General features: G+C 49.0%; 1 protein-coding gene across 5 annotated transcripts in view; it reads right to left on the bottom strand.

Annotated features, from left to right (window-relative positions):
* Positions 1-884: 884 nt before the first annotated feature.
* Positions 885-15,470, bottom strand: part of CLPB (caseinolytic mitochondrial matrix peptidase chaperone subunit B) — a 142,360-nt gene continuing 127,774 nt past the window's right edge. For 2 of the 5 annotated variants that reach the window (XM_042957752.1, XM_042957753.1), the window contains 10 exons: positions 14,399-14,454; positions 9,526-9,570; positions 8,800-8,961; positions 8,348-8,481; positions 6,352-6,511; positions 2,741-2,897; positions 2,200-2,273; positions 1,935-2,054; positions 1,605-1,709; positions 885-1,199 (listed from right to left, as the gene is read on the bottom strand). In XM_042957752.1, the coding sequence (XP_042813686.1) occupies positions 951-1,199; positions 1,605-1,709; positions 1,935-2,054; positions 2,200-2,273; positions 2,741-2,897; positions 6,352-6,511; positions 8,348-8,481; positions 8,800-8,961; positions 9,526-9,570; positions 14,399-14,454 (1,262 nt within the window). In that variant the 3' untranslated portion in view covers positions 885-950. Of the gene's footprint in view, positions 1,200-1,604; positions 1,710-1,934; positions 2,055-2,199; positions 2,274-2,740; positions 2,898-6,343; positions 6,512-8,347; positions 8,482-8,799; positions 8,962-9,525; positions 9,571-14,398; positions 14,455-15,470 lie in introns of those variants that run through there. The other 3 variants (XM_007080891.2, XM_007080892.3, XM_042957754.1) reach the window with 2 other exon arrangements.

Genomic DNA, 15,470 nt, shown 5'->3' with positions numbered 1-15,470 from the left:
GTGACAAAGAAGGAGACTGCATGGGGAAGCTATTCATTCCAGACTAACTTAGTTGGGACAGCAGGATAGACAGAGCTGCTACAGACGTCATGGCCACTTTGGCACAGGACTGACTTCATTCTCTCTCTCCCTACAGCTCCCCAATGTCTGTGTTAGTCTCCTGAAGGAGGTCCCATAGAGCTGAGCTTGCTTGGTCATTTGGTACTGTTGTCCAGTTCCAGAGCAGAGCAGGGTAGTGACCTAGTCAGCCTTCCTCCTAGAGGTGCCTTATCCTGGTTTAGCTCCAAAGCTGGAGAAACATGGTCTGGCCTGACACCAGAATGTGTGGGGAAGGGGAGTAGCTACCACATGGCAGTGGAGTGGGGAAGGAGTCTATGGGTCCCTTCTCGTTGGAATTTTAGGGCATGGGAAAGAGGTAGCCTAAGCCTACACTGTACAACCTCTGTGCCTGGGCCTCTGCATTCTTTCTCTACAATCTGTGCAGACATTATGGGGACTCAGTTGCATGAGGGCCAGCAGAGGGTGGCAGACAGGTCACAGCCTGGTCCCTGTCTTTCCTGAGCCAGATCTGTTCTTAGCTGTCAAACTTCTGAGCTTCCTCGGACCGTGATAAAGTTCCGGAGAGTATACAGGCCATGGGGATCATGCTGAAGGATAGAGAAAAGGGACCTCCTTCTCCTCCCTGCTCTGAAGAGGGTGGGAAGACAGCCCCTCTCCTGGGGACCTGTTAGCAAATTTTGGGCCCATAACAAATGGTCCAGGAGAGGGCAAAACCCCTATTTTTGATTTTGAGGCTCAGGAGGGGTCTTCCTGTGGCTGTGGAGGTAAACAGGCCTTAGGCTAGGTGGAGACGAGGTAAAGGGCATGAGGGGAAGATAGGGCGGTTGCCATGCCACAGCCGAGGGGCCTTTATTGGATGTTGAGGGCATGTATAGGTAGGTAAGTAGAAGCTAGAGGCTGTGGCACATCTTCTCAGGGTGTAGCGGTGCCCGGATGTCCAGTTTGTGGGTCTTGCTGTCCTTGTCGATGATCTCCAGCCGCAGCTTGGGTGGACGCTTCTCAGCCTGAGGTGAGGGCAGTTCAGGGCTCTTGAGCAGCTGCTTGTCTGAGTCCTCCACAGTGATACGCAGAGTACAGCCCCCTGGCAGCAGATCCTGTTCATAGGCGGCTGCCAGCTGGTTCACCACACGGCGTTCTACCTGCAGGTGACAGGTGAAGTGGTCGTCACCGCTGTGGCCTGGGCTAGCATGTGGTCTGAGCCTGGAGCCCAGGCTCCATCACTTACTGCTAGGGCAAGTCAGAAACCTCTGAGCTTCAGTTTCCCTCTGCAGAGTGGGGCTAAAAACACACAGTTTAAAGGACTATGCTAAAGACTCAGGGGTGTCAGTTTCTGAGGTTCCCAGCTCAGTTTCTCACTCCTAGCAGGGATTCATCCTCGGTTATCCTTCAGGACAGGGGTTTTACTTGATCATCTTCTGGTTTTGGTTCTGAAGGGGCATCTGCTCTGGGTATGAACTATTCCAGGTTGGGAGCCCAGGGGCTGGGTCTGGGGGCCCTGGGGTGGGAAGTGTAGAAGTGCCTTACTTCTTTAAGTAAGTGCTCACCTCATGCTTGATGGAGCGGGCGCCATAGTGCACATTGTAGCCGTCGACCAATACGTCTGCCACCTCGCGGTCCCAGAGCAGCGTGATATTGTGCCTTTGCTTGGCCTGAGACAGGTCAGATAGGAGCGTGCCTGCATGTGGCCCAGTGCTTTCCATCTCTCACCACTCTGGCCTGAGGCCTGGGCCTGTGAATGACTGTGTGCCCCTGAGGCCACTGACCCACACCACTGTTCTCCAAGCCTCTAGGAAGGGGGTGCTCCCAACCCAGTGTTCCCCAATTTCCAACAGGCAGATGACCCATCCCCACCCATAGGCAGTTCCTATTCTTACTCTCTTGGCCCAGAAGTTCAGTTCCTTGTTGACAAGTTGGATGAGCTCCGAGTGGCAGAAGGGAAGGAAATAGACAATCTCATTGATTCGTCCTAGAAACTCGTCCCTCCGGAAGTGAGCCTGTAGGGCCAGGTTAGGGGTGGGGTGAGCTCTGTGACCCAGAAGGTGTAAAGGGAATTACTGGACCCCAAAGGGGAAGACAGAGAGATGGCTAAGGGGGATCTTCCCACCCAAGACTCCAATAGGAAGGACAAAGACCTCTTACTTTCAGGATGGGGCGAATCACATTCTCCTTGAAGTTCTTTGAGATGGTAATCTTGTCATTAATCTGGACATCCCCTGTGGAAAAAGAATCATAAATTGCCTACTCCCCACACCTAGGGAGCTTTGGGAACTGTGCCTGCCTCATGGCCCCATTTATGAAAAGAGATCTGGTGCTGCCCCTGATGGTCTGTGTGATCCTGGTCAGGGTCTCAGGCTCTCTACGCCTTGGCCTGCTCTCCACCTGAATATTGAGAGGGTTAGAACTGGGCACTTCCTGAGGCCCTTCCATCTCTATGTGCTACAAATCCAAAGCTCAGGATTCCTTAGGGTAGGAGTTGTGTGAGGAAGGAACAGAGGGGGAGAAGAGTCAGGACAAGACTTGAGTTCTGACTTGGAAGAGGGGTTGGAGGGTTCACTTCCAAATAGAAAGATGACAGATGTGGCCTCCTGCTTGATGTCATCCTCCACCTCCTGGGGAAAAGATGTGTTGGTGGTCTGGGCACCTGCTCAACTGCCCAGACAGCTCAGGCTGTGTGCCATACCAAGGTTTTCAGCAAGACGGTTATGGCTCATCTCCAAAGCCTCCTGCCGCAGCTGCAGGGCATGCTGTGCGATCTCATCACTGGCCACATTGGAGGTCATGATGAAGATGGCATCCTTGCAGTCGATGGTCTTCCCTTTTCCATCCGTCAGCCGGCCCTGGGAAAGAACAGTGACTCCATGTTCATGGAGGGTTAAGCCTGACTACCTCTTCCAGAAGTTCTCTCTAGAACCCTCAGCTGCTCCTTCCTCCCAGTTCTCTGAACACTATTCTCACACCTAGGCTGCAGTGCTCACTGCCCTGGGCTGCAACCACTCCACCTGTTGAGAGTGACTTCAGGCAATATTGCACCTCTGTTTGTCATCAATAAGGGCCCTTGATTCATCTCTGGCACCCTGGAAGTCAGCTTGATTAAACATGCATTTATCCAACACACTTCCTTGGCAGCCCAGTCCGGGCCAGGCTCGAGGCTCACCGCACCTTTGACATTGTCCTCCTTAAGAGAAGGAATGCCACTCAAGAAACCAGCAATGACAATTCAGTGAGTTAAGTGGTATAAGGTCACTGTAGGAGTTCAGAGGAGGGTATTTTATAGGGCCACTGTGAAGACTAATATGGTCATGTTGGTTAAAAACCCTTAGTTAACCAAACTATGCAAATGTCCTGAACTGTTATTATGACAGCAGACAATATACATTTGCTGTATCAAAATGAATGACATGAACTGAAACCAGTATAATCTCTGCATCTTTATTTATTTTTTAAATTTTTTAATGTTTATTGGTTTTTGAGAGAGAGACAGACAGACAGACAGACAGTACAAGCAGGGGAGGGGCAGAGAGAGAGGGAGACACAGAAACCAAAGCAGTCTTCAGGCTCTGAGCTATCAGCACAGAGCCTGATGCGGGGCTCAAACTCACAAACAGTGAGATCACGACCTGAGCCAAAGTCAGATGCTTAACTGACTGAGTCCCCAAATCTCTCCATCTTTAAAGCCATCCTTTTGCCTGACAGAGAGGAAGAGAAAACAAGGCTCCTCTTTAGCCAATGTGGGAAGTTTCCTTGGAATCTTTAGCTCTTTCTGAAGTGACACAGATGAAACCATCTATACAGGAGACAGATGCACCGAGAAAAGACACAAGAAGCTACAGTAGAAGGGACAGAACAACGAAGAAAGTATAGTTGTCTGGGGCCACTCAGTTCAAGGGCAAGAAGCTCCACCTACTCAGCAAACATCAAGGCTATGACTGTACAACAACAGCACTTTATAGTCATTTATGACAAAAGCAATGGTCAGGGCCTCGCTGAGCAGAACTGATGGGAATAACAACAGTGGACACCGATGGGGCACTTCCACATCCACTGCAGGTCTCCTGTTTAGTGCTTCCCATGTGCTCCCACACTCTTCCCACAAAGCACAAGCTCATGCCAGGCCAGAGACCATGGCTCTGGGGACAGGTCACTGACCTCAACCTGTCAGCTCCTGCCTGCCCCAGGCTCAGATGGTAACTAGTCCTCCTTTAACAATTCCCATTCCCTGGTGGTATGAACCTGACTCAGGGTCAGCCCTTGCTTCTAAAGCCAAAGCAACGGCAGACTAGCCCTAGCCCTCAGGGGCTAAAGGGGAAGAAATGTGCATTAACCTAGCACCTACTCCATGCTGGGCATGGTATCTGGTGCTTGTTAGCCTTGCTTTATATGGGTCTTTGACACAGGCCTCTCAGAAAGTGTTAGTTCCAAGGGGGTCTATTTAGAATAGATGTGCAGCTCAAGTCCTAATCACTTTCTTGTCCCTGCCTTGGGTGGGAAGAAGGGAAAGCAAGGGTGGAAGCAGATAATCTTTAGCTTTTGCCATTAGCTTCCCTATCTGTGAGTTATAGATCAACAGAATCTACCTGGGGGCAATTCTTTTTTTCCTTTTTTAACGTTTACTTACTTTTGAGAGAGACAGAGACGGAGTGCAAGCAGGGGAGGGGCAGAGAGAGAGAGGGAGACATAGAATCTGAAGCGGGCTCCAGGTTCTGAGCTGTCAGCGCAGAGCCTGACGCGGGGCTTGAATTCACGAACCATGAGATCATAACCTGAGCTGAAGTCAGATGCTCAGCCAACTGAGCCACCCAGGTACCCGGGGGCAATTGTAGTTTTGAAGACCTGTTCTGTGCGTGTGTGTGCGTGCGTGTGTGTGTGTATGAGATGTGTCCAAATGTGCGCATAGGACACTGTTCACAGAGCTCAACCCCAAGGACTGAGTACACATGCTGCTATACTGGCTAGAGCAATAACCAACAGCAATTTCATTCCAGGATCAAAGCGCTGCTTCTAACTGGGCCTGTGGATGGGTCCTAGAGGGGTGACGGGAACAGGTGCAGGGTAAGACTGACCCAAAGGATGACTTTCAGTGTTCATGTCTTCTCTTCCTCAGAGTCTTTGGCAATAGGATGTGTCCCAAAGAGGGAGTTGTCACTGGCACACCTCCCAGCAGTGACTGGGTGGGTGTGAATGCTACCCTGGGTTATAGGGGTTGCTTTCCCACTGCTTCCATCCTTGAAGGGAAGAGCAGGTTGGGCTTCTCAGGGGCCAGTCTCTTCTTGGGACTTCTTCCCTGTGCTACAGGCTCTGGGGTCATAGTCCTGCTTGGTGTTTTGGTGAGAGCATTAGGGCTCCTGCTTCTCTGGATCCAGGCTTGTGAGAACTGGGCTAGGTGAGAATGAGGGTGCTTCCTTCATGCCCCCAGACTGGATCATATGCCCCCACAACTCCTGACAACTGTAACCTTATTCTAGCTCAGCATGCACCACAGTGGGCTAAAATGCTTTTTGCTGCCAGTCTGCCCTACTCATTCATGAACACCAAGGCAGACACTGTGCATCCTGTGTCCCCTCTGCCCCACCTGAACCACATTCCCTCTGACTTTCCTGATAGGTCACAAGGCTCTGGGTTAGCCTTTTCTTCTCTGCATACTACACACCCCCTAGTTGAGAGATCTCATCCCTTCCTGTGGCTTCCATTACCCTGTCCGTGCTGATGCATTCCTGAATCTCTGCTTCCAGTCCAGAATTGTACTATGCTCTAGATCTCTCCAACTGATGACTGGCCTCTCGGGACACCTCCATCTGGTCGTCGTCCCTCAGGCATCTCATTTTCAGTGATTTCAAACCTCAGCAACTCACCTTCCTCGCCAATCTGCTGCTCGTCCTCCTGTGTTCCCTGCCTCAGTCAATGGCAGTAGCGGCTGTCTTGTCACCCAGGCCAGAAACCCTGCAGCTGGCCATGCCTGGCCCCTCTGTCTCCCCTCAAATTCAATCAAATCACTGAGCCCTGCATAGTCAGCCTTCTGGGAGTTCTGGCTAGCCTGTGGCTCTGCTTTAGAGAAGGCATCCTCAGCTCTACCCCGGAGGCTTCAACAGCCTCCTTGCTGCTCCCCCTCTGCCTTCCAGTCCATTCTCTCACCAATGCCTTCTCTCAGGCTAGGAAGAAAGATCTTTATAAAGTAAGAACCTGGCCATGTTTCTTTCTTGCTTAAAGTCTTTAAAAGCTCCTTACAATCTAACAAGTAAACCCATACTTCATCTCCTGGGATTGTAACTGGTCCCTGACAACTTACCCACTCACCTCCACTGTTCTGTTCTCACTTCCCTTCTGTAGCCGAGCAGTGCTGAGAAGCTGCAGTTCCCTGGACAGGCCAGACGGCCTCGCGCCCCCGTGCTTCGGCACAGTAGCTGTCTGCTGCCAGCCCTTCTCCGCTCGTTCGCCTAGAACCTCCTGATTTATCCTTGAAAGGTATACTATATTCCTGTTGAATTAAGTTACTTAACAGAGCATTTCCCCTGACTTTGTGGGCTCTGGGAATGGTTGGACTAAGATAAAGTCCCTGTCCACAAGGAGCCTATAAGCATAACTCTGGCTAAGTAATCTTGGATGACAGCTTTGGTCAATGGAATCAAGGATATAAATTTCAGGAATGACAGTAGGCTGGTGGGGGCTGTAGGAAGGGATTATTACCAACTCCCAAAAGGTAGTCAATGGAGTGACAGTAGCAGGGAATGGGTGGACAGGGCTTATATATGGAGGCGGTAACAAGTTCTAGGTGGTGCTGGTTGTATTTCAGTCAGCAGCTGCCTTCCCTCTTTCTGGGCCAAGGTAGTCATCAGAGGTACCTCTCCAGGGATGTCAGAAACTGTTGTGCTCACGCTCCCTGAGCTGGGCCCTCCCTTCCTGTGAATGCTTCACTGCAGATCTACCTCTCTCTTCTGGTCCTACCTGCATGGTAGTTCTTAGTGAAGCTGTAGGCTCTGAACTGGACTGCCTCGGTTCCAACCTTGGATTCTCTCTTCCCAGCTGTATGACCATGGGCAAATTACTTATCTCACTTTACTTCAGTTTCCATATCTTACACAGAGGCAGTAATAAGAACTATCTTCATAGGGATGTTGGAGGATCACATGAATTGATACAAGTAACTGTTTTAGACCAGTGCCTGGTACATAAAGTCAAAAATTTCAACTATTATCATGTCTCCTTTCCACTTATCTACCTAGGCAGGGAGCTCCCAGAGAGAAGGTCTGGGTCTAGTCCATAGCTGTGTACTTGAATCCCATCAAGAGACTAGAATAAGGTGGGAGGTCTTACAGCACAGATGTGGGTAACTAATATATGACTTTTGAAGGACCGGCCTTTATTCCTCAGTGGGTGGTCTGGGGACAGGGAAGAGCTGGGGGGCTAGGAAGACAGCAATGAAACTAGGGCAGGGACAAGGATACTGGGCCATGTGGGGAAGGTGATGGGCAGCTATGGGGATATCTGGATCTGGGTCTTCTTGGTTTGGCACCTGGTGTGCTATTTGGTCCATGAGGAGTCCTTTCCCACACCTCATCAAGTACACTTGCGACATGGGAAGCAAAACCCCTCCTTGCTGTCCCAGAGCTGGAAGGGACTAAGTGGAAAAGTGGGCTGGACTCCATCTGGACATATAATGGTTAATATAGCCCCGGCTTGGGAGCAGAGGAGAAGCCTCATGCTCAGTTCTGCCCGGCCTCTAAAGGAAGAGATCCAATCCTCCTATGATAAGCTCTCCCTCCCCTGCTTGAGGTAAGGAATGGCACAGAGTAGGAGAACTGGGGCTCTGGAACCAAATGTATCTAGAATCAAATGGCCCAAACCTGGATCCTCTGTATAATAGCTCCATGGCCTCAGGCAAGTCATTTATAACCTCTCTGAACTTCAGTTTCTTCTTCTCTAAAAAATGAGACAGCTGGGGTGCCTGGGTGGCTCAGTTGGTTGGGTGTCTGACTTCGGCTCAGGTCATGATCTCATGGTCCATAAGTTTAAGCCCTGCGTCGGGCTCTGTGCTGACAGCTCGGAGCCTGGAGCCTACTTCAGATTCTACGCCTTCCCTTCTCTCTGCCCCTCTCATGCTCATGCTCTGTCTCTCTCTGTTTCTCAATAATAAATGTTAAAAATAATTTTTTTTAATTAGAAAAAATAATAAATAAATAAAAAATGAGACAGCTTTCACTGCCTGGCTATTGTGATGATTAGCGGTGACGTTGTTAGCACAAGCCTAGTACACAGAATGTACTGAAAAGCAGAGTTCTTATTTAGAGCTTACCCTACCAGAAGGAGGTTATCTAATTTGTGGTGAGCCTGGAACTCCTTGGAAGAAAAGGGCTTCACAAGCCAGAAAGGTTCTTGGAGCTTATCTTGGATACAGCCTCCTTCTTTGTCACATGAGGTCCCTGATGCCTAGAGATGGAGCAGAGCTGGAACTAAAAATTCATGTCTCTCTGTCTTGGTACCTCTGCTCCATGTGTCTCTAGAAGGCAGTCTGGGCAGCCAGAAAATGTCAATCCTTGGGTAGTACTACTGGTCTGTCCTCAAGTGCCCAGCCCAGGCCCTGGTCCAGAAAGGGGGCAAAGCATCCTTTGCTAAGTGACTGAATACACATGGGGGCAAAGTGGCAAGTGAAGGGATCAGACAAGCCTCTGGGCCCTTGATTCTTGATTCACAGCACCCCATACTTTTGGGGTCCCCTCCTCCATCCCAGCCCAAAGTCACTTTCACCTCATCAAACAGCTGCAGCATGATAGTAAGCACATCTGGATGGGCCTTGTCCACTTCATCGAAGAGCACCACAGCATTGGGACACTGTTTCAGCTTCTTGGTCAGCTGGCCACCTTCTTCGTGGCCAATGTAGCCTGGTGGGGACCCGATAAACTTGGCCACCTGGAGGAAGGAAGGAAACATATTGAAAAAGCCTTTCTATACTTTTAGTTTCCGATATGGGCACACACAGGAAAATGGCTTTATTCATTAAGACTGCCTGTGTCAAGAGGCACCTGGGTGACTCAGTTGGTTAAGCGTCTTGACTCTTGATTTTCGGCTCAGGTCATGATCTCACAATTTGTAAGTCTGAGCCCCACGTTGGGATCCATGCTGACAGCATGGAGCCCGCTTGGGATTCTCTCCCCCACCTCTCTCTGACTCTCCTCTGTGTGCGTGTGCACATGTACTCTTGTACACTCTCTCTCAAAATAAATACATAAACTTAAAAAAAAAAGACTGCATGTGTCAACAGGGACAGTCAGGCTTTCTCCTGGGGTGGCAGGAATCCTGCTATAATGAGAGAGCAGACAGATCTTCTTTATGCTTGTTTTTCAGAGCAAGTCCAATACAAAACAGATCAGTGATCCTGCTGCACACATATGCCCCCAAAGGACAAATCCCAAGGCAGAATCATGTTGATTGACAGATCCACCAAACCACATTTTACCAAGGACTCTCACTCACCTCATGCCGCTCCTGGAACTCAGACATGTCCAGCCTGATGAAGCCCTGTGTGGAAACAAGCAGGAGTCCATTTGGAGGCAAGAAGGTAGAGGGAAGGGTTAAGGAGGAGAGCTGCTCAAATAGGCCCTAGGGTTTCAGACCACACCAACCAAGATCTTCTACCCCATTCTCACCATAGTGGGTTTCTGTTCACTCCTCCCCCACATGATTCCCCCCCCCCCCCCATTCGCTACCTTAATAAACCTAAGTCGTGTCCCTGCCCTTCTAAATCTGGCTCAGAATGTCTCTTTTTTCAGGCTTCTACTGGTCTGATTACCGTATCACCCACCTTCCCACCCATCCCACATTTCCTGAGGGCATCTTGTGTGTGCTGGGCACTGGAGCTACAGCTGTGAACAAGTCTTGGTCTCCGTCCTCAAGGAGAACACCTCAAGTGGGGGCAGACACACATGGACAAATTCGGTCACCATCAGCGTGGACCATGATGAGAAGGAAGGGTACAATAAATAGCCAGACAGCTCCATGGTGCCCTCAGCTGTGCAGGTCTTCATAGGGACATGCCCCTTTGTTTTAGTTTTCTTTTATGCTAAGAAATCTTTTAACTTATTTAACAGCTATCCATATGGCAGCTTACAGCCCCTCTCTCTCCACCACTGGGCCTAGGAGTGATCTGCAGGGAACCTCTGGGGTGAGGTTCAACTATGATTAGCCTCAGAGGGAGCGGATGTGTGTGTGTATGTGTATAGTATGGGATCTGTGAGTTAACACAGGCAGAGTATCCACTCCTTTTCACAATGAATTTAGGGATTTAGGGAGTGAAAAGGGCATTCACAGGTAGCCTGTCTCTCTACTCACAGCCTGGGTGTCCCAGGTTCCTCTCCTAGTAGCACATGCTTCCACCTTAGAAAGTGCACTCACTGAATATGCTTCTTCCGAGGGCTGGAGATGACAGGGTGCCAGGAGCCTAGAGGGAGGTAGCTATTTATGTCTGAAATCCAGGCCACATTCTAGCTCAGCTGCCGGTCAGAAATTCACTCGGTGACGTAGTTTTTCTCTGTTCTGTTCACTCTGTACCAGAGGTAGAGGGCGGCAAAAGAGCCTTTGCAGGGCCTTGGTTTCCAGTCCCAGTTTGGCCACTGTCCGTGTGGCACTGGGCATGCTGCCCCCCTCCCCCTTTTTGAACTGCAGCTTCTTCCTATGTAACACAGGCCCTGTTTCCTCTCCCTGGCTCACCAGGGGCCTGAGGAGAGACCTAACCCAAGAGGTAGAGGAGGACTGGAGAAGTAGTAAGGCAATGTGGAGGTGACCACTGCTATCTGAGAACACGGGGCATTAGCCAGAAAACATTTTCAGAGGGTCCCAGGCAGCTCAGCCAAGAGAAACACAGACTTGAGGAAGAATGGGAGGACAGACATGAAGAAGCCGGGAGTGTTTCCCAGAGGGAGCAAAGCATTGGAACCCATGAGATGGGTATCTAATGATAATAGCTGACAGTCACTGTGTGCTAAGTACCTGGCAATGTTCTAAGCCAGCTGCTCTACAGGGCTCAGAACATGTACAAGTCTGTAAGGTAAGTATTCTTATCATCCCCACTTTTCAGAAGAGAAGACTGAATCACAGATTAATGTAACTTGACCAAGGTCACTCAGGTTTGACAATTTAGCTCCAAGTCTGTGCTCTTAGCCACTAAACTCTACTGCCTCCTATTTCCTGCTCTGTCAATCAGCAGGGCTCTTGGCAGTCTTCATCTGAAGAATCCTGAGCTTTGTGCTGATGTCAATTGTCCCAGGATCCAGAAGTATAGGCTCTACTGCTCACTTATGTCAAATAATGTGGGTTCTCATCCTAGTTCTACTGATTTGCAAAGTAACTCTGAACAAGTTTCAGGGCTTGAGTTTCTTGGCTTGAATACTTTTGGTTTCACATGATCTTAGTTTAGGATGAAGTGAGGCAACAATTATGACAGTAATATCCAACATGTACTGATTGATTACTACGTGATAATGATGGTGTCTAGCATTTTACATTATTATCTCAATTAACTTTCACAATAATCTAATGAGATAGGCACCATTATTGGACCCATTTTATAGATGAGAAAACTGATGTAAACAGAGATCCCAGCAAACTCCAGAGTAGCTTAGAATTGGGGTTTGAACCCAGGCAGGTGGACTACCCTTGATTCCAATAAAGAAATTATAAAATTGTACAAATGAGACCTTGTGAGGCAACCAGGTCCAAAGGTACCAGTGGCCTTTTCCAATGAGGAAACTAAGGATCACAAAGCCAGAATTTAAATTCAAGCCACCAACTCCCAGGCCAGCATGCATTTCATTTAGTCAGCCCTACTCTACCCTTTTTATGACATGACACTTCCATAAATCATTCCTTGGGTCCTGTTGGTGTTGGGTACAGTTTAAGACTCTCGGATTTTGAAGGTAGGTCTCAAACTTGCCTGTTATATGGCCAGAAAATGTCTCTACTAAACACAGACTCTGAGGTGAGCCGGCCCATGGGCTGGTACAAGTAGGAGTTTTACGGAAGCACCGCCTAGGATTTTAAAATTAGGGGCACCTGGCTGGCTCAGTCAGTACAGCGTATGACTCTTGACCTTAGGATCTTGAGCTCAAGCCCCATATTGGGTGTGGGGCCTACTTAAAAAACAACAAAATAAATAAAATGAAAATTAAATACAGAGACAGTTGTTCTGGGCTTCTCATGCCTCTCATCTCCCTATGTGACGTGGGGACAAACTGACAAGTTTACAATCTAGTCTCCTACTGTAGCTGAGAACAATTGTATTGAGAGAAGAGATGAGAGACTGGATTCTGATTTTACCTCCTCCCCTCAAAATGAACTTGGACAAGCCCTTACATGTTGCAGGATCTCAGTCTTCTCATCTGAAAAGTGGATCTAATTTAGCATCGCAGGATCAAATAAGACAGCTGATGGGGTAGTGCTGCAGAAAGTACCAGATGATGAATAAACATGAGACAAGGGATCAGGCACTTACTTAAATGTGCCAGAGCCTGAGCTCACTGTGATTCATATTACCTTACTACATACTCACAACCATCTTAGACACAGGATTGGACAGCTTCACTTTGAGGCAAGAGAGCTCAAACTTGGAGGGGTTAAGTAACCCACTTAAGGTCAGGAGAAAGGAGAACTGGAGCCTGTACTGAGGAATGGCTGGCTCCAGGGCCCTGACTGCCCAGCCCACTGCCTCCAAGGGGTGACGGTGTACCGCAGAATGCCATAACCATGCTTCTAGGAGCCCCCACACTGGTGTCAGTCTGCCCCTCATTCAGATGCTCCAACTGAAAAATGACTTGAATCATCAGTCTCTTAGCAAGCCCCGCCTGCCTCCTACACCAGCAAATCAGACCATGCTTTCCCTTCTTCCACTGTGTATGAAGACATATTAAGACAGCTTGGATAAGGAGATTATAATTTGTAATTAAATATTAACCTTTCTGACAGTATTAAAATTAAACCACTCAGAATTCTTCATCCCTAATCAGGTGGTTCCTGCCCGTAACTGTATCTTCCCTAATAGTCCTGCTAGTTTATGGCTCTTTCCAGAGTGCTAATTGTTTCAATCGCTGCCAACCTGATGAATTGTCTTAAAAATGCTATTTTGGTTGCAGTATGTTAGCATGCTGTGTGCTGCTTCTTGCCTACTGCTTGTCAAGTGGGTCTGCTTTGGGTTTGGTTGAGGCAGAGCACAGCTACTGGCAGAGCCAGGAAGGCTTAGGAGCCTTTAGCCAGTTATTAGGCAGATGGGGGCCAGGGATGTGGCTCAACAGGACACAGCCTGAGCTACCTTGTTTCTGTGGTGCCAGGCCCTCAGGGAGGTGGCAAAGGGGTGGTGAGGCCAGAAGCAGGAGGAAAGGTGGCCAGGACTCTGCTGCTGCGGCAGTTTGGCTGGCAGAGGCCTGAGCAATTCCTCATTGCCTCAGCTGCAGAGGTCTTCCATAGAAATTAGGCGAGGGCATCTGGGGTCATGGACAATCTCAGGTGGTGAGCAGGGGGACTTTAGCTTCCACAATGGAAAGACTGGTGGAAAGAAGAATGTCTGGCTTTAGTTGAAATGTTTCTACAATCTCCAAGGATGGATCTTTTGGACGTTTCTCTCTGCGTGAAAACATTTACAGTCTGCCTAGAGGGTGCCTGGGTGGCTCAGTTGGTTAAGTCTGCCTAGAAAGTCAAATTAAGCAGGTCTTGGAAAGCCAGAGTCTGAATAAATATGGGACAGGGACAGCCTTCTCCTATGAAGAGTCCGTGGGCTTTGAGTCATGGGGCAAAGGGGACTATGACCACACCACAGGTTAGGGCATAAGAAATCATGTTTAAAAGCTCATATACAATGGAGAGAAGCAATAAGGCATCTTCTCATTCTTGTTTTCTTCTATAGGCCCCAAGACTCTAGCATGGCCTTGATGCACTAGACAGTAACAGTATGTTTCTAAAGCTGTTTCCTTATTCGGCCTGAGTTCCTCAGGTAAGGGAAACTGTCCTAAATGCTGAGTTATTAGAATCTATTACAGTACCTGGCCAAAGTAGATGCCTGAAAATGTATGGATGAATCTCAGTGGGTTCTCCCAAATGCCCCAGGAAGCAGGCAGGGCAAGGATTATTTTGCCCATTTCACAGATTAATAAATGGAGGCACAAGGAGATTGGATAACTTGCCCAAACTCCTGGAATATTTGGTAGCCAAGTTGGGGGCCAGAGCTGAGGCCTGCTTCCTGGGTCAGGGCCCATCTTTTTGATTCACTATTGACAGGTTCAGAGAGCCTAGAATTTTGGAGGCTAGCAGTAATGGCGAGGTTTCTATGGCCTGCACCTCTGGCCCAGATCCTGGCCCTTACCTTTTTGGCATCTTTGTGCATATACTTGGCTGTTTGCTTGGCCAGCTCTGTCTTTCCTAGTAAGACGGAAGGAAGAGGTGTTGGGTTAGGACCAGATGACTATCTCCTGGAATGAAAGAGTATTAGAAATGCATGGACACTGGAAATAATGTATTTTATGGGTGGGAACACTGAGGCTCAGAGAAGGTCGGTGACTCTCCCAATGTCACTGGGATAATTAGAGGTGGTGCTGAGACCAGAATCAAAGTGCGTTGCATCTTGATTTTTCTGTGGCTGGAGACTGAGACTTTTTCTCTATAGCAGCATCCTAACAGTGGGAGGTTGACACTTATAATCCAGAGCCAACTTATCCTTTGAAGCCCAGTGCAAACCTTGCCTCTGACAGGAGCACCCTGACTTCCTGGTCACTGCACTGCATCTCTCTGGACACTCATGGTCTTGCCATCCAGCCAGGCCCTGGAGCCATAGGCCAAACAGAGGCTGGGAGAGGATAAAGAATACCTCTCCTTGGCTTCACAGCCTTTCTTTGTAACATAAAGAAGCAATGGCAATACCAAAGCGGTGGCTCTAAGGGCCATTTGGTATGATGGCCAAACCTTTGGAAGTCACTGTCTAGTATAGGAAATCAAGTTCCACAGTATCATGGTGAGGTGGCAGTAATCTACATCTGGGGGAGAGCTAGGCCCATGAAGATGCTGAGAGGGGAAGAAGAGACAACAAATGCATGAAACTCCCCAAAAAGACAATGGTGGGAGGTGGTGGTGCAGGTCAGGGGTCTGTGAGGGTGGAGAGTGAGGGAGTGAGAATGCCTCAGATAATCCAGCCCAACTGGCTAGAAAAATACCAAACCCATTTGACTGAAACCAATTTTGCTATGCACCCCACACTGTGTTGGCCACCAGGGGCTTTCTTTAGCTTGCTAGAAGGTTATGTCCCAAGTTGTACTAATAAATAAGGTTGGTGTGCTGGGCAGTGGAGGTGGTTCAACTGTTCCCAAAGGGCAGCCTCTGGGGATGCAGAGTGGCTGGACCAGGGCTAACAGACCCCAAAGGGCCTGGTTTTCCAGGTGCAT

Source organism: Panthera tigris, chromosome D1 (genome assembly GCF_018350195.1).
Source record: "Panthera tigris isolate Pti1 chromosome D1, P.tigris_Pti1_mat1.1, whole genome shotgun sequence".
Lineage (NCBI taxonomy): Eukaryota > Metazoa > Chordata > Mammalia > Carnivora > Felidae > Panthera > Panthera tigris.
The sequence above is the reverse complement of the archived record's forward strand: the minus strand, read 5'-3'. Positions and strand labels throughout refer to the sequence as shown.